Source organism: Ambystoma mexicanum, chromosome 14 (assembly GCF_040938575.1).
Source record: "Ambystoma mexicanum isolate Mex_15411 chromosome 14, UKY_AmexF1_1, whole genome shotgun sequence".
Classification (NCBI taxonomy): domain Eukaryota; kingdom Metazoa; phylum Chordata; class Amphibia; order Caudata; family Ambystomatidae; genus Ambystoma; species Ambystoma mexicanum.
Genome location: NC_090940.1, coordinates 620,061,895 through 620,084,614, shown reverse-complemented (window position 1 = coordinate 620,084,614; position 22,720 = coordinate 620,061,895). Strand labels below are relative to the sequence as shown.

At 47.2% G+C, this 22,720-nt stretch overlaps 1 protein-coding gene across 1 annotated transcript in view; it reads right to left on the bottom strand.

The window, feature by feature from the left end:
• TBPL2 (TATA-box binding protein like 2) overlaps nt 1-16,418 on the bottom strand; it is a 135,683-nt gene extending 119,265 nt beyond the window's left edge. The window contains exons 1-3 of the mRNA XM_069638450.1: nt 16,250-16,418; nt 2,389-2,807; nt 1,424-1,511 (exon numbers count right to left, since the gene is read on the bottom strand). Of these exons, the coding sequence (XP_069494551.1) occupies nt 1,424-1,511; nt 2,389-2,807; nt 16,250-16,300 (558 nt within the window). The 5' untranslated portion in view covers nt 16,301-16,418. The remainder of the gene's footprint in view (nt 1-1,423; nt 1,512-2,388; nt 2,808-16,249) is intronic.
• Between the last annotated feature and the right edge of the window lie 6,302 nt (nt 16,419-22,720).

Sequence of the window (22,720 nt, the reverse complement as noted above, 5' to 3'; positions counted from 1 at the left end):
CTTTGGAGCAGGCAGCAGGTCAGTTTGTCAGAGGGTGAGCCTGAGGTTTGCCACTTCCGTTCCGTAGCTCTGCACTTTCGGTTCAGGGCTGCAAGTTCGTCAAACCAGGTGTTACGCTTGGAGGCAGGTTTCAGGTGGATCCTCATGATTGGGGGAAGGATGTCAAGGGTATTGGTGATTGCGGAGTGAAGATCGCTGAGGGCAGAGTCTGAGGTGGGGGAAGGGGAGGAAGGTAGAGGCATAGGCAGCGGCTGACACTAGTTTCATGGGGCGACTGTTCGAGAACGAGTTGGCAGGGCTTTTGTGGGTGCAGTAGGAGGGCCGAAGGGACCCAGGTCGGAGGAGAGGAGAGCATGGTCTGACCAGGAGAGAGGGGTGACCAGAGAAGAGTGAGAGGTCGGAGTGGATGATGGCGACCAGAGTGTGTCCAGCCGAGTGGGTTGGACCGGAGGGGAGGATGGAAAGGCACAGTGGTCAATGAAAATGAGTGGATGCTGAGGCAGAGGCGTCCACTTGGATGTTGAAGTCACCCAAGAGGAGGAGGTTGGAAGTGGATGAAAATAAGGAAGAGCAGAAATCAGCCCATTCCTTCTTCCATCCTACCCACCCAACTCTATACTGCCTTCGAAAGCCTGGTCTGAAAATTGGTCATCTCGCCCTCCTCCACTCTGGGTGATAGCGCCTGGAGGCCGGTAGATGGTAGCAATGGTCAGAGTGGAGGAGGGAGAGATGACCAATTTGCAGACCAGGCTTTCAAAGAAAATATAGAGTTGGGTAGGATGGAAGAAGGAACCCACTCCAGATAGATTAAGGCAACCCCACTGCCAGCACAGTGAGGTCAAGGCTTGGAAATGATATTGAAGCCGACAGCGAGGAGGTAATCAAAAGCAGTGACTGAGCTGGCATTGGACCAAGTCTCGGTGGGAGCAAGAAAGACAAGGTCAGTGTCTTCAAGAAGGAGGCAGATGCCAGCAGAGTGTTTGATGGCAGAGTGGGCGTTAAGAGTTGCCAGGCAGGGGCGGTCTCTGCCTTTGAAGGTTTTCTGGGCATGGTACTCCGGTCAGGGGAGGAGGGACAGAGAGAGTGATGAGGGGAGATGTAGGAGAAGGAGGGAAGTTGATGATGGAAGGTAGGATCCGGTCAAAGAGTAGAAGGTTGGGTTGAGCACACTGGACCAGGATAGTGCCAGTGTGGTAGACATCAACGATGCAACGTGAAGATGAGAAGCCAGCCAAGAGGACTTCCCACTTGGTCCCACCATTAATGGGAGAGGAAGTGAAAGGGGAATGATTATGCGTCTAGCATTCATCAGAGCTTTACACATCTTCACTCAAGGGTACAACATCTTGAAACCCTGCAACAATAATGGTTAATGAAACATTGAAGTGCTTTGTAAAGAGAATGCACAGGTTGTGTCACTCACCTTTGGGTTATACTCCGCATTTCTTGCATGCAAAGCAATTTTTTTCAGGTCCAGTTTGCAAGCCAGATTCACAGTGGACACTATGTTTCTACATAAAAAGAAAGATATGTATAGTCCAAACCAATTTTGCATTGCATTCAGCAAGCACATTTTATTTAATATACTAAACAGGGGTGTTTTTCGTCATCTTCCAAAGGGTTATATGTGATTTTACCGACCACAATTATAGAGTGGTACATTTAATCGCAGGCAAAAATTAAGCCCCCCGATTTTCCACCCTTATAACCCCACCCCATCCCAACCCATTTTAACTCCTCACCCCACTTCCCTTTATATATTTATTAAATTGTCAATGTTTTTCAGTGTTATTGTCCACTCCGTTATGTACCACTCTGTAATGTTTGCGATAAAATGACTGGATACCCTTCCAAAGTAAGTAGCGCATTAGGATAAACAGACCATTCTGACGTGAACACAACCTGGTACTACCGCATTTTCTGGGGACACTGCAGCAACAATGGCATTCTCTGACCCAACATGGTGAGGTGACAGGCTGGTCCCAGAGGGATAGAAAATGCTTTAAAAGAACAAAAAAAAGAAACAATAAAAAGGCCACATTTGGTTGTCTTGACTGGGACTCCTGACCCAACCAGATATTGTTACTCAACACACAAGCTAACTCATTGAGTGTTGGAGGGGTGACTAGTTGAGCGGTAACATACATATGTGTTTGTGCGTGCTTGCACCCATCAGTACATCTTATGACGTGTCCCGTTCTCAGGGTGGGCAATAAACATGTGGCTTGGAAATTAGCTCACTAAATACCAAACCTTAAAGCATAACTATATAACAGATTAATTGCGTTCAGAGTCATTCGAGACCGCCTCTCTGAAAAACACTATTCACAGGAGGACAACTGCACCATTTAAAAAATGTGGAACGTTGTACCTCAACCAAGTACTCACTGCAATTGTGGTACAATTCCAGAACTTTCTGTAACAGGTGTCATGGGGGTCATTGGAGTCATGGATAGCGGGGAAAATTCAGGCATATCCCGAGTCTGCAGGGAAGCGCCTGTGGAATCGTAAGCTGGCGTCGCTTTCAGATCATCGATTTCATCCAAGCAAAGTCCACTGTCCTGCTCCAAGGACTGAGACGCACATCCTTCGCCCCGGCGCATCTCGTTGCCGTATCCATTGCAGGAAGACGGTGTATTCAGTTCATCGGGGAGAAAACTAAGGTCTACAGAAGAAAAATCTGTGGAAAGATCTTTTGATTGATTGAGTTGGGGGGAGAAATTCATCTCCGACAGTGAGTGGTCAGGTAAATCTGAATCATATGGGGCCATTGGCGTGTACATCCCAGGTGTTGATGAACGGCCATCCTGCAAGAAAGACAAAGAAGGTCAACAAGAAGGAAACAGAGAAGAACATGGACTTGCATAGGCAATAGCGCACACCGTTTGGCCAAAGTAAATTACTTAGTTGTATTTGGGGATGGAGATTTTGTATATGCTTTGATGGTTACAGGAAGTCACTTGCTCCTCTCGAGGCCGCAGCGGTGTCCAACGTAGTAGAGGCAGTGGTTTTAAAGCACCTTTCACACTATGGCATACATTTTGGAACATTTTGAGTGGGTTTTCAGAGAATGAGGATCTTCCTCAATTTCAAGACAAGACGGCAGACTTAAAACAGAAAATAAAAGTAACCCAACTTTCAATGATGAGTTCAATTCTATCTTGTGCATGCAAATGTGTGTTGACCCTTCAGAAGACAGCTTTGTTTTTTTCTTACCTATGGGACTTGCTGGGATTTTTATTAATCAGTCTTTTTGATAGGTCAGTAATTTTGGACGGGTGAGGCGATACCGACATTTTCCTAGAAAATGATTCTGTGTACCCGACTAAAACGAGATGGCAGCAGGTTGGGAACCAGCACTTTAAATTAAGCAATATCTATATTTTACAGTATTTGCCCAACTCCCGGGAGTGGTTTCACTGCATTTGGTAAAGGACCATTTTACCACATTTCTTTGTGGGATATTTAGGCGAGAGGTGCGCAGGGCAGGAGGTGGCTAAATCCGGATTTCAAGTTAGTAGGGGGTTGGGTGAGGAAGGAGCGGAAAAGCAGGGTTATGGCAGGGGTCCCTCCATAAAATTTGGTGAAATGTACCAGGTCCCCATTTTACTACGATGAATGCAATTCTGGGTAGAAGTCATTTTTTTCGCTAAACCAACCTCGCCCTCCCCACACCAACCTACTGAACGTTGGTTGTAGCATCATTTGCTTCTCAATAAGAAAAAGTCTCCCTCGAGCGAAGGTGGGCGCCATTGTCTGAAAGTAGATACTAGGGGCCCTCTTCCCTCCTGAACACAGCCTGGAAGAAGGGGTGACCTCTGGATGAGGAGGGGAATCGATGAACCCATCCTCAGGCCATTTGCTACAAAAGCCAATGACCGCAGTGCTTTACCCAGGGGTGGAAGGCACGGGACAGGCTCCAACAAGTCAACCCACACCAGGTCTCTCCCAACTCCACATGCATCATGGGGTGGGCCATTCCAGCAAACCCGTCTCACTACCCACACATAACTGGCCTTCTCTCACCATCCAGTCTACGTTCCGGTACAGACCAACCAGTCCATATTCGTTCAAGGAAAGGAGTTTGATTGCCGACAAACACACACAAGATGCTTATGTAAGCTTACTTCTTCGAATCACCTGTGGTATTGTTTCGTTACCTCTGAACGCACCAGGGCATTATTGTACCCTCAAAAATCAATGGTATCTTCTGGTCTCAACTTCTCAATGGTTAGCAATAAGGGAATTTCAGGTCTGGTTTACTATGAAGATGTATCCACAATTGTGCATGGACCTAACAATTTATGTTGGCCCTCTTCAGTGGTGTGTAAACTGTGTGATGTTACCTTTCCCGCAAAGGAGATTACATTGATGCTCCAGTGAAATCAAACGTAGCAACTGAACAATGCCCCAGAGAAGCACGCGCAAATACCAGCAGTGTGAAACATGTTGGTCAATGTTTTATGCCTTTTCAGGACAATTATTGTGTGTTTCTTGAAAATATTGCTTTGACATAATTATCACCAAAGGAAACTTGGTATCCCCTGGAAGGAGATCAAAAATGCTTTGGTTGAAGAAGTACACAGTATATATTTTATTTTTAACTTGCACACCTTCTGTCCCTTGAATTTGACGTTACTGTTTAGAAAATAAAACCTACACAGGTGGTTTGTATCAAAGTAGACCTCAGTGCAGCTCGAATTTATTAGATATATTTCAGATGAAATAGCAAAATCATTCTTTTGTGGCACAGTGGCCCTATACACTGCCTGACCTAGAAGAACGTTTGGCGATTGCCTGGTGGGGGCAGTATACATTGGACATTGCCCCATGGTGCATGTGCAATGATTAACTCTGGATGCCCCACAGCGGCTAGGATAGGCAGAGTTCTGTTGGTTTCCTGGGCACTGGAGGCAGGCGGTGCCGAAGCTTCACCCCAGAGTGTGTGTGCCAGCATGATGTGCATCCAGCGAGGGCGGGCAGAAAGAAGTGGCTGAGAACAGGGCACTACTAGGTTCTGCCCTGCAAGGAAGGGAGTTGCCCGGCAACTGGTCCCGTCATGCTAAAGTAGGCGATCTCCATCAAAGGGTGGCTGAACAAGAGGCCAGCTAGGTGAGCCCCCACCCGGGTGGGCATTTTTGTGGTCTGGGAGCTGTGGGATGTTTCAACCCATTAGTCCAGGCCCTGCAACATTCCGGTGCGCTGCTTGCATCACGAACATCAGAACGGCCGCCGGAGAGCATTTTGCTCGCTAAAAATCATCCAGAAGGGCGCAGTAAAAATCTGAAAAATAGGCCGCCATCCACTTTTGCCTATGTGAGTGGTAACACAGGAGACCACTGCCAAAACCCATCATTTGGCTGCCCACCGAGCAAGGCTGATTGCAAAAGAAACACAGAGCTGTGTGAAAATCAGTTTTTTTCTTGGTTGTCAAATTTGCAAAAATCATGGCTCACAAACCACCCAAAAGATCCAACCTCCTGTTGGGTGTTGAACATCATTCTACTTCAAGAATCCACATAAATATAATGTCAGCAGAAGTATATGTTGTCTGAACAAAGTCCACTTTTGAAGATGGTTGCTGGAAAGAAATCTGTCAAAAATGGGTGCAATACCGTTACTCGCCTCTGTCAGACGCTGGCGATTTCTCAATCTGACAGGAGAAACTGTGTCTCAAAAGCTTAATATGCCAAAGAAGGGATTTCCATCAAATGCGATATAGGGTGCCACACATTGATTTTCATGTTGAAAAAGACTGGAATTGAAGATATGTTTGCTTATTTTAAATTTGTAACTGTAATTTTGCACAAGGGACAATGTTAAAATGGACTATAAGGTAACCTGATTCAGCTAAACTTCCAAGAGGTTTCCCACAATGAGCTTCAAACACATTCCACACCTCCTCCCTAAACAAAGGAATATTTTCTCCTGTGCTCTGCTGAGTATCTGGCAGGCAAGTGTGAAAGGAAATGGGAGGGGCACTCTGGCATGTGGCTCTGGGAAAGGGACAATGTAGTCCTTGAACTGAATGGAAATGCTAATTCGGGTGGGATTGACATCAACTGCCCTCGCAGGAAGACAAGCCAGGTGACTCTCTGACTCAGCCAAGCGTTGGAGGCGGGCCAGACTGAAAATGTGGATTTGAAATTGGACTAAATATAAGTTTAAGGAAAAGACTTATAAAATATTGTACCAAACTGAAAAAAATATGAAATTTAGAGATTATTAAAATGAAAAATGTGCTCACAGTTTAAAACTAATCTGGATTCTGTGCGACATTCAGAGACTGAACCACGAAAAAGTTCATATTCTAGCAATTGTGATTATGTAGGAACATGAAAAATTACAGGAATATGCCCAGACGGTATGTGCATGTATGTATAAAAAAAAAAAAAATAATAATAATAATTGTACAGATCCGAAAATGTGTAACTAACCAAAAGTGCTAAAAATTGTCATTTATGAACCAAAACTCGTAGGGACAGGAGACTTTGACAGAAACGTACCTTAGTCAATCTGTGATGTGTATTATTAACAAGTTGTGCATATTGAAAATATGTTTTTTGGGGAAAATAGATTTTCTGGGTAAAAGCAAAGGGGAGGTTCTTCCCTAGATTGTAAATGGCAGCATCACTCTGACACATGATGACACCTCATGACACACTGTTCCTTTCTCAAATCAGGGGACAGGGAAGTCTCTGACCTATCAGATCCTTAGAGGGTTGGGCATAGACAATCAGCCTCCCCACCCACTTTGGAAAATGGATAAATTGGGACTGCTGAGGACAGGCAACACACACACTTCTCCAGCATTGGATCTTTCATGGATTCACATGCTTAGAATATTCCCCGTCGTCAGACTGGGACCCCTCGGTACACATATATAGCCTTTTCCTATAGGAAAACTTCCGACAATTTTGTGTCCCATCTACGTCCTTTTAGGACCCGTCTACGCATGCTCCGTAGGCCGTCCCAGTATAAGAGGCCCGCCCCCGCGGCTCCCCTTCAGATTTCAACCATCTCCAAAGTAGTGGGATCTCCTCGCGTTGTCTTACTATTTTATACAAGGTTGTATACCTGGAGTTGGAGTTAGAGAAATGTCCTCCATGTCAGGAAAAGCGCTGTTCCATCCGTGTGCGACGTGCGGCTTGAAAAAAGTTTACGAGGGGGACGGACATATGGATTGTTTATATTGCCTCCACCCTCATCATTCGGCTGATAACTGCAACATATGCAAAGGGTTTTCTCAAAAAACCCTCAAAGACCGGAGTCGACGGCTGGTGGCATGGCTGAATGATGGAGCGGGGGCATACCCCCCTTCGGAGGTAGGCTCCACACAATCGGTAAAAAACATCACGCTGCGCTACCTCGTCGGAACCACCGGCAAAGAAATCTCGACCGACGGAAAAAGAATCATCGTCGAAAAAAATCATCTTCATCAAAAAAAGCACGAAAAGGAAAGGCCGAAATCCTCCTCGGGCGATCATCATCGATCGACCACGAGTCGAGAGTCGAGTAAAAGCAGGCCAAGCGTGGAAAAGGCGGGACCGCCTTAACCACCTGCTAAGTCACCGTCGTCGACGGCGGTCCAGTCAAAGGCCGCCGCTCTGCCACTGACACAGGTAGCATCCACCGTCTCACCGACAACGGCGGCGACGATGGCCTCGTCGACGGGGGTTCTACAGGAGGCCGGAAGTTTTTGATCCGATCCCCCCGGATACTTTACTACAAGAACAGGCTGTGTCGCTGTCCTCGGAGGACGAGAGCGAGAGAATAGCTGGCCCAGCAGACCTAGGGCTACGAGTGTCCGACAAGTCGACGACGAGGGGGATCCGGTGTACCGGTATCTGCCCCTCTTCTCAATCCGCAATCTGTTTTGTCGCTGGAAATCCTGTCCACGCTTCAGTCCTTGCTACAATCGTTGGACCAGAGACTACCTCAGGCAAACATGCCACAGTCACCCGTCGACGAGCCGGGCCCGTCCCGTCCACCGACGCACCTACGCACGCCAATCTCAGCACTGGCACAAGAGGAAGGTGAGCTGCCAGATTCAGAATCTGACAGGGGAGCCATGTCGGACATCTCATCATCCCCCTCCAGGGATCCAACTTGGGAGTCAGAGGTGGAGTTGGAAACCCCTAGAAGCCCAGCTCACCCGTCCCCTCCGGACGACATTGCATCATTCCATTCTATGATGGAGAAGGCGTGTAAGGAATTTGGTTTGTCCCAAGAAGAACAGAAAAAGGATTGTTTTTTGTTCGACCACATGGGTAAGAGAAAGAGGTCTGTGTTCTCAATACCAATACTAGACCAGATGTGGAAGGAGGGGTTGCAGACGATGCGTCACCCTTTTTCAGAGCCGGCAGTGAAAGGACGCCCAGAGAAAAAGTTTAAGGCTCCAGAGTCTACCCCCAAGTGTTTATCCTCCCAACCAATGCCAGACTCGGTGGTGTCGGCGGCAGCGGCGAGAAAGGCGAAGGCCCAGCACAAGTGCACGACTCCACCTGAAAACGAAGCGAGACGCCAGGATGCCTTTGGCAAAAAAGTGCTATCCGTGGGAGCAACCACAGTAAAGGCCGCAAACTCTCTGGCGATCGTAGCCAGAAACGACAGAGAGATGTGGCACAGGCTAGCCCCGTTGCTTGATCATCTTCCGGAAGAGCATAGGAAGACAGCGATGTTACTTGTCCGAGAGGGTGAGGAAGCCTCAAATCACGCAATAAACATTGCGGTGGACCTCGCTGAGTCAGGCTTCAAGCAAGTCAATAATGGGGTCGTATTACGACGACAGTCATGGCTTAAGTGTACCTACTTCAGGCCAGAGGTACAATACAAAGTATTAGATATGCCTTTCGAGGGAGACCTTCTATTCGGTGAGAAGGTGGACGAAGCCCTAAAGGGAATGAAAGAGGACTCGGACACGGCACTTTCATTGGGTGCCCTCCAGAGTGGCCAAAGCTACAAGGCTTTTCGTCCCTTTAGAGGGGCTTCAGGTAATTCCAGATTCTCTGCGTCTGGAGACAGATCCTTTGGCAGGTCGGCTTACCCCTCCCAGGGATACAGACGTGCTTCCCAAACGGCAAACCGACGCCGCAACTTCCAGTCATCCAGGAAAAGACCATCCTATCCGTCGTCGTTGAGAGACAAGCAAAATAAAGATCAGCAGTGACATACAACACGCCGTTCTGGGGGGAAGAGTGTCAGCATATGTCAAAGAATGGGAAAGAATAACGACGGATCAATGGGTGCTGGACACTATAAGAAACGGACACTCTCTACAATTCAAACACATCCCTCCGCACATTCCAACTGCGTTCACCGCTCATTCCCATCTGCGGATACTGCAACAAGAGGTAACACTCATGTTAGCAAAGGGCGTGATAGAATTAGTTCCAACATCACAGAGAGGTCAAGGAGTCTACTCAAGGTAATTCGTCGTAAAAAAGCCAAACGGCAAATGGCGTCCCATTTTAGACTTACGCGATCTCAACAAGTCTTTAAAGAGCCTAAAATTCAAAATGCTCACTCTGCAGGAAGTGATCCGCGCCGTTCAAGTGGGGGATTTTCTAGCGTCCCTGGATTTACAGGACGCGTACTTCCATATCCCAATGTGTCAGAAACGCAGGAAATTCCTGAGGTTTGTAATAGGGCGGACTCACTACCAGTTCACGGTTCTTCCCTTTGGGCTCAAGACCTCCCCCAGAACGTTCACGAAATGCCTGACTCCAGTAGCGGCCTGGCTAAGGAAGCAAGGCCACCATGTATACCCATACCTCGACGACCGGCTGGTAAGGGGATCCTCCCCAGCGTCGACCAACACAAGTTTACAAGCCACCATGCAGCTTCTACAACAGCTGGGATTCGCCATAAACTTCGAAAAATCCTCTCTGCGGCCATCGAGAACGCTGGTATTCCTGGGGGCACAGTTCGAGACCCGGTTAGGGCTAGTGAAACCTTCTCTCGACAGAACCTCGAGACTCAATCAGCTGGCGAGCCGACTACGTCGAAACACCAGGCTCTCAGTGAGAAAATACGTTTCGGTCCTAGGGGCCATGGCATCCTGCATCCATCTGGTGGCAAACTGTCGCCTATTCATGAGGCCAGTCCAGGAATTCCTCGCGGACCGATGGACGCAGGCACAAGGATCGTGGTCAGACAAGATAACCATCGACGACAAGCTGCTTCAGACCCTTCAGTGGTGGCAGAGTTTCCACAATCTGAACAACGGTGTACCCCTACAGGAACCGGAGTTTCAGCGAACCATAGTCACGGACGCGTCCCTAACCGGATGGGGAGCTCACATGGGTGCGCTCCAAACGCAAGGTCGCTGGTCTCCAACGGAGTCACTCCTACACATAAACGTGTTAGAGCTCAGAGCAGTACGATGGGCCCTGAAGGCATTCCTACCACACATCAGGAGATCGCGAGTACGAGTACTGACCGACAATACAACGGCCATGTTTTATCTGAGGAAACAAGGAGGGACGCGATCAAGAACTCTGTCCATAGAGGCCCAGAAAACATGGCATTAGGCACTAAAGCACGAAATTTCCATCGTGGCTCACCACCTCCCGGGAGTGAGGAACTCGCAAGCAGACTCCCTAAGCAGAAGCATGGCCCAGATACACAAGTGGGAAATGGACACAGTTCACCTGATGAAAGTGTTCGAGAAATGGGGTCACCCCCCTCTGGACGCCTTCGCGACCAAAGACAACAAGAAATGCGAGCAAGTCGCAAGAAGATGGCCTCAAGAGGGTTCCATGGGGGAAGCATTCTCCTTCCCATGGACGGACATGTTCCTTTATGCTTTTCCCCCATTTCCCCACATACGGAGGACAATACAGTGGATACGCAGATACAATTGCCGGGTAATTCTAGTGACACCATACTGGCCGAGACAGCCGTGGTTCTCCGACCTACTTCACCTGTCGCTGGAACATCCTATAGCGTTTCCCAAAGTCCCGAACCTACTATCCCGGGACAAAGGCACTGTGTGGCATCACGACCCGGACAGTCTCAACCTTACAGCCTGGCTCCTGACTTTTCGGAGTACGGTGCTTTAGACGTGTCGGAGGATTGTCAAAAAATTCTGCAGGCGGCTTGAGCCCCTTCTACAAACAAATCTTACTCCTATAAGTGGCGGAGGTTCTGTGAATGGTGTCGAGGACGTCAAGGCTTACAACCGTTGTTGGTGACGCCGGAACAAGTTCTACCTTACCTGCTCCTCTTGGCGGAGAGGGGGTTATCCTTCACATCGATAAAGGTGCACCTGGCGGCCATCTCGAGGTTCACGAGGAAGAGGCAGTCGTCTTCTCTATTTAGCGACAGACTTGTGAAGCACTTCTTGAGGGGTTTATTTCGAATCTTTCCCCCGGAAAAACGTTTCCCTCCAACTTGGAGTCTCAACACTGTTTTGGCAGGCCTAATGAAACCGCCCTATCAGGGGCATTATTAAGATGTAAATGTTAAATGTTGTTTTGTAATATTTTAAAGGTTTGAGTTGAAACCAATAAAATAAAAAAAATAAAAAAAAACGTGAGTATTTAGCGTAGAACTGTCCATAGTCATATCTTAGTTTAAAGTAAACCATCCAACCCATTCCAACATATCCAGACTGCCTTGTAGAATCTCTTTTGTCCATTCTGAATCCTTTCTCATCCATCTAATCCTTTGAGAATTATTAGTGTAAGCCAACCTGTTTGTAATTCAAAGCGCAATTTCATTAGAAATCTTGACTCTTTTTGAGAAAAATCGACCTTCACTAAACCTCTGTAGCTTTTGAACCATACGTCCTAGAAACGAAATTTGAATGTCGTTTCGAAGCTAACATCAGCTTTCAAACAAATCCAATTCCTTATAGTTGTTCCGTAATCGCATTTCCTGCACGCGGAAAAGTTGCCACAAATTTGCATTTGGCTCAATTTCACCACCTGTAAAAACAGCTATTCCTCGTTTTCAACTTCTGAATTTCATTTTCCATCTGCTAACCATTCAACAATCATTGCTAGTGTCTACCTGAACCAATCCAAAGCCACTCTCACTAGTTCTCAATCCCATTTAGCGAATTAAAATAATTTTTAGCATTTTTCCCCATTCAATTCAAATTACATTTAAAAGCAATTGACCTGTTTTAAGATCATTACTGTTCTCTCTAAGCTTACTGGGGGGGAATCGGGATTGAAACTGCAATTGTTGATTGTGGTTCCTGATACCTGTGTGCCCTCGTTCATCTCTTCATATTGCATATTGGGGGGAGTGAGTAACAACAGGGGGAAAGAGTGATTATATTGTCTTTGGTTGAATTCATATCAAGTTTCTTTCTGTGTTGCATTCTTTCCTATCATTGCATTTCCTTGAACCACACAAAGTTATTCTCTGCTACATTATTCCTTCTATTCCTGCTCCTAATTGATTAAAGAGATTGTTGATATTGCCATATTACCCATTGCCGATAATTGTTCATATTCATAAGTGTGATATTCAGATATTATCCATATTTATAAAAGTGGGATATATATATATATATAGTTCAATTCTTCAAATAAATCTTTTAATTTGCAAAACAAACCTATTTCTTGGTTCAGTGAGACCGGGGGAATTCAAAGAGAGGGGCGTTATATAAGGGTACATCATCCAGAATTAAAATAACTTTTGACATAAAAATATATAAATAAGGGTTTCCATTGGGCATCCCATACTAGGCATCGACTTAGTTGGAGTGCTGGATTGAAATCACTTACAGATCGCAGGGTGTTGCGCTTTATATTATCTAGAGCTTTGGCGGGAAAGGGGAATTGCAATACTAGGTTGGAACAGGATTAGATGGTCGAGTGCAGTTAATAGCATTAGACAATTGCAGTTATGTTCACACTGCTAGTTTGCTTTGTGTTAAGTACACAAGCAAAAGACCCATCTCCCAATGAGTACACTGCTGAGGTAGTGCATCCTTGCTAACTGATGCCATTTTGCAGGCTGAGGCAGCCTCTAGTTTAGACACAATAAGTGATGCATGACCTCAGCTTGTTATTTTAGCCAAATGTATATTAACATATGGCACTCCCCACCCCTTGAACTTTGGGAATGCCCGAGACTGCATACTTTGCTAGCCAATGTGTAACATGCAGGCAGTGTGGCCTCCTAAACTGCTACGTTCACTCAACACAGGAGAGAGGGGGCTGCCCCCTGCAGCTTGGAGGCAGTGTTATTTGGTGGCAAGCCGAGCATAAATCTAAGGTTTCATTCACACTTGCCCCTTCCACCTCTCTACCCATCCTTCTCGCGGTCATTGAAGACTCTGCAGCCAAGGAGAGATCATCTCCAATTGCCAAATGTGGGGGAAAGGTCCCTCCAAGAGTCCCCTCTGGGCAGAAGCGTAGCTAGGATTCTCTAACAAGTGGGGTCTGAAGTTGACGTAATTGGGCCCCCAGCAGTGACATTTATGCCACCACACAGTGCAGCTGAGTGGGCATTCATAGATTTTGGGTGGGCCTTGACCGCTGAGGCCCTACCCTGTCTACGCCTCTGTATAACTTCCGAGTAAGGAACCTTGCGTGTACAGCCTTCCAGGGTTAGCACCAAAACTCAATATAGCCCGGGGTTATTATCGCAGGATAATGACCCGCCGCCAAGTTACGTAGGCCGTATGTTTGGGAAGTGTCATAAGCAATAAAGACCCCTCCTGAGGTGTATACGATTATTAGTACATGGTGGTAGTAGCAATAATGACCCCTCCTGAGGTGTATACGATTATTAGTACACCCTCCTGAGGTGTATACGATTATTAGTACATGGTGGTAGTAGCAATAATGACCCCTCCTGAGGTGTATACGATTATTAGTACACCCTCCTGAGGTGTATACGATTATTAGTACATGGTGGTAATAGCAATAATGACCCCTCCTGAGGTGTATACGATTATTAGTACACCCTCCTGAGGTGTATACGATTATTAGTACATGGTGGTAATAGCAATAATGACCCCTCCTGAGGTGTATACGATTATTAGTACACCCTCCTGAGGTGTATACGATTATTAGTACATGGTGGTAGTAGCAATAATGACCCCTCCTGAGGTGTATACGATTATTAGTACACCCTCCTGAGGTGTATACGATTATTAGTACATGGTGGTAATAGCAATAATGACCCCTCCTGAGGTGTATACGATTATTAGTACACCCTCCTGAGGTGTATACGATTATTAGTACATGGTGGTAGTAGCAATAATGACCCCTCCTGAGGTGTATACGATTATTAGTACACCCTCCTGAGGTGTATACGATTATTAGTACATGGTGGTAGTAGCAATACATGTTTTGCACTTTTGGTGGAGAAGAACAAAAAAAAAATTATTGTGAGCAAAGTAAATAGAGAAACCAAAATAAATCCTCATTTCATTTTACTAACTTGTAGTATTGAAACATCATGGTTGCCTTCATACGTTAAACATTTTAATTGCAACTTGGTTGAACTAGAACAGGTTCATCAGGCGCATGAATTAAGGGGCCCATGTAAAGTTTTCTGTATAAGAAAGTGAAAGCATTTCTCAATGTTTTACTTTTCCCTTTCTTGTTCAATAGCATCGTGCAGCAACAACAAAAAGGGGGGGGGGGTGGTCTTCCCAGAGCGCAGGTGTCATTGTAGTTTCCCAGTCTGCTCCTGAAGACAGAATGCAATCAATGACATTGGTTATTGACTGCCCTATACGCATTCTGATGAAAGTATCTGTCCACTGTGGATGAGATTTGATGTGGTGGAAAGCTGCAAGCCCACCTCCCAGAGGCGGAGTCACTGCATAGCCCTCCTCAGCCCTCCCCCCCCCCCCCAACACCTGGCCAGAGCAAAGGCAGCTTTGGTTGATTTTCAGACGATGTTGTTCGGGAAGAGATGTTCAACGCTGCCACGTGGGCTGCCCTTCACGCTTTGTGCAAACACTGTTCCCTGGGAAAGTTCCCGGCCAGTTGATTACTTTCATTTTATTTGGTTGAACCTTGAAAAGTGGTCTTCTTAAGGTGAACTGGAAATGGAGGGGACAAAATGCATTGGGGGAACCTTCTCCTCCTTGGAGGGGCGGGGCAGTGACCCTAAGCCAGGTCAGCAACAGGGTGTCTATTCATAGAACTGAGTCCGAGCGATTTGCATAAAAGCAAAGAGCATTGTGGGAGCATAAGAATGCCTACAATTTGAAGATTTAAAGAGGTCTTACAGTGATTCAGCAAGAAACCCCTTTTCAACGAATAATGGAAGTTGGACTCTGCTGTTTTCATTGGTCACAATACTCACCCCAACAAAAAAATGCCTGTGAATTGCAAGACATATCGAAGGCTACAACAGTCTTCCTTCTGGTGCACATCATCCTTTAGGATGGGGAAGCGCCTGCGTGGGTCCGCCCATGCATCCGATAATTAAGAAGAAGAAGAGTCTCCATTGAGAGCAAGAAATCAGCTTCAGGACAGATCTGGGAGGTTCCTGGTCTAGCAGCGCTGGACAAGACACACTTTGCAGGAGCTCCCCTGCCTCACGTTCCGGCCCATTTCCAACCCTGGTTATCAATCTTCCATACATTTGGAGGAAAGGGGGGAAGATTGTCTGAAAGGGGTGTGGCGGTGGCAGTTGGATTAGAGAACCGCTGGAATGGAAAGTGCAAGCTAGTTTGCTGCTGTGTTGAAGCGTGCAGTTCGGAAGCAACCTTGTACTGCAGTGGTGGGCAAGATGAGATGAGTTCTACACAAAGGAACGGAAGGGGACTGGCTGCGAGTTCAGGGGCCACTACACCAAAAAAACAGTTTAGCAACACCTGTCTCTATTAAGTCCCTCCGATTGTCAACACACATTTTAGACCCAGGCCCGGACACTAAGGTGTTGGTTAAAGCCAACGCCCCTGCGACAGGCCAAAGTGCGGTATCCAGGCTGCTGGTGTGTTATGCATTCTGGGAGGTGTAGTTGTTTAGCCGGTGGATAGCACAGGGGTCGGTTCTCGTCCCTGAAGAGGGGGCCCGCCGTCTGCACTTCACAGGTTTGAATCACCACAGTGCCAGCTCAGCCCTTCATTCTCGCAGGGTGTTCACGCCGGGCGAGGTCACTGGGGGTGTATTGCAGCGCTTAGACGCTGGCAAAAGCAAAAAGCTGCAGGAGCACAAAAGACAAAGTCGGAGATCTCTGTAATTTTTCACTGTAGGAAACCGAGTGAGGGGGTCAAACTCATATAGTCTCAAGACTGGAGGGGGGGGTAACCGGGGGGGGGTGTTACCTGGGACTCGCACTGGTCCAGGTAGCGCTCCAGAGACTGCTCGCCCTCCATGATGGCGCCTCCGTCTGCGGCCCAGCCTCGGCGGGGAGTGTCCGGCCCTCAGCACGCACGTGTGTGCTCTGTGCTCACACCTCGCCTCCTCAGAACCCGCCATGTGCGCCGACGAGCTCCCTCGGCTCACACACCTGCTCTTGTTAAAGGGGTAATTAGGGGAACCGGCGGGGAGTGTCAGCAGAGGCGTTTGCAGTTCGTCCATCCTTACGCCTCTAGGTATGGGCGCCGCCACCCTCTTTATTGCAAAAGCACAGATGGTCCCCAAATCATTAACGATAGGCGGTTGATGCCCCCAAACGGACGCGAGGGGCCCCACAGATTTTTTGCTTTTGGATGTGTATAGTCCGCCATTTGAAGCGGAACTACAAGTCCCAGAGTGCAAAGTGCCACGCGGAAATGGCTCGTCTGTTCTACCCTCATTCTGCCTCGCCAGAGAGCCCAACTTCTCTCGGTGCTGGGGTTCCAAGAGGCTGTGACCAGGCCTCTCTGGAGGACGCCACCAGCCCTAGTTAATTCACTAGGAAACAAACATTGGCAACACCAATAGTTTTGTCTTTTGTGTAGGTATGGGATAGGCATGTTTCAGGCACTGACACAATGCACCCTTGCCACGACAAGGCACCGGGTGGCAAATGGTGTTAATACCTGATCGTATGTTGGCTTTCCAATGCTTTTCTTACCAGGAACCCAGTGCAAGGAACAGATGCAAGGACATACATTGCCTGTAACTATAAGAGCTGAAGACCCATTTTGTTTAGACATTTGTACTTCACCAGGAGCTAGTTTACAGATGCAATTGCCTTTCAGGACACTTCTTAGGAAAAGATTGGCATCTCTTTACAAGGACAGCTCAAAGAGATCCTGCGGTGCCGGTGCGCGCTTTGCACGGGGCCGGCAGGTAGTGGGGAGGGATGGCATAGAAACTACAGTGGCCATGGGTGTTCAAGGGGAGTGGTGCAAATGCCAAACACCCTTGTCTATGTATCCGTCCTGGCATCCTCTCCTTCTCTCTCTTATCCTCACATCCACTCTCAATAGATTTGGCTTATATAGGCAGTGCTCACAGTGTCACCAAATAGCTAACATTAAAGCGCGAGTAAAGCCAACAATTAGGGTCGTAAATTAGTTGAAAAAAAAAATATATGTTGGAGCTGCACTTTACCATGAGATAAGGGATAAAAACAGTCTATACTTTTAATTATTATCAACATGTGTTCAATGATTATTTAAATTGTAGGTATTAGCAGAGACTGTGATCCTAATTGGCAATGGTGGAGCACCTCTCATTACACCTGCCAGTCATAAGAACAAACCTCAAAAGTGAGGCTATCAGCTTAGTCCAGGGTTCGAAATTCACGGCAGCTGAGAGCTATTTAGCGCCTGCTTGCAGCCTACAAGAGCCTGGTTAGCTTGGCACCAATAGCTGCCATAAGCTACTTGTGGCTGTCCAGGCCGACTGGTGCTAAACAAACACACTTATGTGAATTTAACTCTGTGCATTTGGGACAATCTATAGTTAATCATCAGGACACAACTATATGTTTCATGACCCAAAGGACGCGCCCCTTTTGGTCTTCCTGGTCCTTATCGCAACGGGCCTTGCAATCCCTGACACTCCCAACATGGCCGTCCAGCGTGACATGCCTTCGCAGTCTATACGTTGGACGTAACGTATTCTACTAATAGACCGCACCCCAGCGGCTCCGCGTGTCTCAATGCTATTGCCAAGTAGCGATCAGACGTGTGCTCCGTAGTTCGCAGTATTGCTTTCCTGGTTCCTAGCTTTTCTACTTCCATTCTTGCCCCTTTCCCTTTTCCTCTTGCTTCCTGGACTCGTGCGCCATCAGCACGTCTTCTTCGTTTCCCGGATCCCCGGATTGCTGCATCCCGGAATCTTAAACGCACTCTGGAGTCGGAAGAGACTCGCTCAGCCTTATTCAAGTCCAGGTCTGTCCGCAAGAAGACACCGCCCACGGAGTCCAGCAAAGATCGGTCTCAGGTGAGAAGGGGGGAACTCCGTGACAGTTTGAGACGCCTGAAGACCGCACTCGAAGTCGACATGGAAGCGGCCGTCCAGGACCTGATGCGGGGTATGCAAGAATTAACCACCGAGATGCAGAATTTAAAGGCGGAAAACGCTGTTCTCAAGCAATTAGTTCTATCCCGTGATTCAGCCGCAAAAGAAAGTGTGTTACTGGCCGGCATTGTTGACAAATACGATGGGTCGGCAAAAACCCTTCGTGGATTCCTGGATTCATGTTTGGTTCACTTTACATTTAAGCCCTATTACTTTTCCACTCCCAGGGCTAAGGTGGGGTTCATAATCTCTCACCTTTCCGGAAATGCTTTAACCTGGCCTACACCCCTAGTTAACTCCGGCGACGCTCTCCTAGATGACTACGATGGTTTCATAGGGCCCTAAAGACCATGTTTGATCACCCATAGCAGGTCTTTAGTGCCCAGGAACGCCTCTTAGACTTTCAGCAGGGATCCCAGGATGTGCTCACGTATCTAACCCGCTTCAAGCAATTGGTCAAGGAAGCTGATTGGTCTCCGGAGGCAAGTTTTACCCTTTTCAGGAGAGGACTAAATGAGGAGATTAAAGATGAGTTAGCCAGAGTGGCCCGACCGAACTCATTCCAGGCTCTTATGGACCTTGCCATGCAAATAGACTTTCGCATCCATGAAAGGAAGGCAGAGAAGAAAAATCTAGGGGAAACCCTCCGAAGGTGTTCCTTGAGAGTACCTCCAAATCTGACACAAATCCTGGATCAGTCACCGAACCAGAACCCCTGCAGATAGGAGCCTTCCGTGGACCCATATCCCCGCAAGAAAGGATGAGAAGGATTAATACGGGGTTGTGCATGTATTGTGCCTCAGACAAACACTTGGTTAGAGAATGTCCTCTGGCCCCTCCTCGGCGTTCGGGAAACGCCAACTCCCGATCCTAGATGGAGCAGGGCTTCGGGAGAGAGATGTTTGCTCCACATCAATTCCATCCTTGAACAGTCCTGGACAAAACAATCTAGTGATACTACAGGCCTTCCTATCAACCTCCGGGAATAAGACCTATCCTGTTTTGGCCTTGGTAGACTGCGTGGCTATGGGAATATTCATTGATCAAGATTGGGTTTTTAGTCACCGCATCCCATACGAAACACGAAGCATCATGCAGCCGGTGGAAGCGATCGATGGAAGACTCCTCACTTCGGGGCCCATAAGCCTGCAGACCAAAGAGATCCAGCTTTCAATTAACCACCACCAAGAGCGGATTCGATTCGACATTATTAAGTCAGCTCATTACCCCATGGTACTGGGCATGCCCTGGTTACAGAAACACAATCCGTATTTCAATTGGACAGCAGGATCACTATTCCTCGGCTCAGAGTTTTGTATGTCTCACTGTCTAATCCTGGATCCCTCCTTGACCCCCTCCAAAGAACCACCAATAGACCATCAAGCACCTCTCATGGTTTCCAATATTGTGCAGGTCCCTAAGGCCTATCAGGGATTTGTTGATGTGTTCTCAACTGCCATAGTCCAGGCCTTACCCCCTCACAGGCCTGAAGACTGCACCATAGACACAGACCCCTAAGCAGTGATTCCTTTTGGCAGGATGTTCATCCTTTCCGAACCTGAGAAAAAGGCCCTCCGAGAATACTTGGATACCAACCTTGAGAATGGCACCATAAGACCTTCAAAATCTCCAGCCGGAGCTTCATTGTTCTTTGTTCCTAAGAAGGACACTAAGGAACTCCGACCCTGCCTCGATTATCGTGGATTAAATCAATGCACCCTCAAGGACAGATACCCTTTACCCTTAATCTCAGATATCCTGGAAGCGGTCAGGGGCACTGCAATTTTCACGAAACTGGACCTCCGGGGTGCCTATCATTTGATTCGTATCCGGGAAGGAGACGAATGAAAAACAGCATTCAGAACAACCTTTGGTCACTTCGAATATCTGGTCATGCCCTTTGGATTAGCTAATGCCCCAGCAGTCTTTCAACATTTTATGGACAGGGTGTTCTCTGACATGCTATTCCTCTTTGTCATCGTCTACCTGGATGACATTTTGATCTACTCCAAGGACCTTCTAAAGCATGAAGAGCATGTAAAGACAGTACTACAACGACTCTGTGACCATAAACTCTTGGCCAAACCCGAGAAATATCTGTTTCACGTTGCTTCAGTTCATTACCTAGGATTTATCCTTACTCCAGAGGGAATTGGCATGGACCCTTCAAAGGTAAAGGCTATATTATCCTGGCCTGCTCCCACGTCCGTGAAACAAGTTCAATCCTTCCTGGGGCTTGCCAATTTCTACCGGAAGTTTATACCCACCTTCTCTGAGATTGATCAACCGATTGCTGCTCTCCTGAAGAAAGACACCCCCTTTCTCCGGTCTATTCCGCAAGATAAGGCATTCCAACTCTTGAAGACAAGATTTACTCAAGCTCCCATTCTGGCCCAAACCGAAATTGATCGACCATTCCTTGTGGAAACGGATGCCTCTAACTATGCCATTGGAGCGGTGTTGAAGCAAGAATTTGAGGATAAACTAGAACACCCCATTGCTTACCTTTCACAAACCCTGACTCCCAGTGAGACACACTACTCCGTCCTGGAAAAATAACTTTTAGCCATCCGCCAAGCTTTCACTGAGTGGCGACATCTACTCCTGGGAGCAAGATATCCAGTCCAGGTCCGCACGGACCACCAAAATCTTCAAATTCTACAGTCATTAGAGTCTCGGAACAGTCGTCAGGCTTGTTGGGCCTTCTTCTTTGCCCAGTACCAGTTCCACATCACTCATGTCCCTGGATCACAAAACTTGATTGCTAACGCCTTATCTCGACGGCCTGACTATGAAACTACCGAAGATAAGGCCTATCCTAAGATGTTTCCCCACACGATTTTTGTAGCCCAAGCAGTCAACCTCCTGGAAGAAATCCGAGTACAAACCCAATCCTCTGAACTCTGGAAGAATATTTCAAGAAAGAATCAATGGAACCTGAGAGTCAAGGAAGGATATTTGTTCAAGGACAACGCTCTGCTCATTCCTACACAAAAATTACAACAAAGAATAATAAACCTCTGTCATGATACCCTTCACTCCGGACATCGTGGCATCACCAACACCCTCCACCTCATACAAAGACAATTTTGGTGACCTAAAATGAAGACTGACGTACAACTATACGTTCAAGCCTGTGCAATCTGTAGTCAGAATAAACATGACAACATGTTTGTCTTCTGCTACAACCCGCACTGCCAACAAGGCCATGGGAATTTATCGCTACAGACTTAATTGTGAAATTACCGCCTTCCAGAGGGTACACCACCATCATGATCACCATTGACTTGTTCACTCATATGGCTCATTTCACACCCATCAATAAGCTACCATCCTCATCTGAACTGGCTGGAATCTTCTTGGAGCACATATTCCGCCTTCATGGACTTTCTTCCAAGATAATTTCAGATCGAGGACCTCAATACGTCTCACAATTCTGGAAACACCTTTGTCAAATATTAGGAATCCAACACGCTCTTTCATCAGGTTATCACCCTCAAACCAATGGGGCCACAGAACGTGCTAATCAAACTCTAGAACAATATCTTCAATGTTTTGCTACTAAGGTTCAGGATGACTGGTCGCTCCTGACACCCGTGGCTGAATTCGCCTATAACAATTCCGATCATTCAGCAGTTAAGACCAGTCCCTTTTATTTCAGCCAAGGATTGCATCCATCAGTTCTGCCCTCTGTTCTTCCACAACCCACACTGGTACCTACTGTTGACTCCTGGATTGAAACACTCATCAACATACATAAGGAGACCAAAGATCACTTAGAGAAGGCAAGAACACAGACCAAGAGATATGCGGATTCCAAAAGAAGACCCGGGCCTTCTTATTCAGTTGGAGATCGTCTGGTTGTCCTCGAAATTACTACCCCGACATCTACGGCCAAACAAATTGGCCCCCCGGTATTATGGTCCGTTTTCCATCAAGGAAATTATAAACCCAGTCTCATACCGACTCAAGCTACCAGAATCCTGGAAAAAGATTCACCCAGTTTTTCACACCTCCTTATTAAAACCTTACATTCAATCCTCCCGGAAATCCTGCAGACCCACTCTTGTGGTGGTGGACAATCAACTGGAATATGAAGTGTCCCGGATATGCGACTCCAGGTATAAACGGGGTCACAGCTTCAATACCTGGTTGAATGGAAAGGATATCCCCCCAGTGAAAGAACTTGGGAACCACTTTCTAATCTGAATACCCCTCGACTGCTCAGAAGATACCACCTCATACACCCAGTCAAACCTGGAGGAACAGGTTTTTGGAGGAGGCATGCTGTCATGACCCACAGGACGCGCCCCTTTTGGTCTTCCTGGTCCTTATCACAA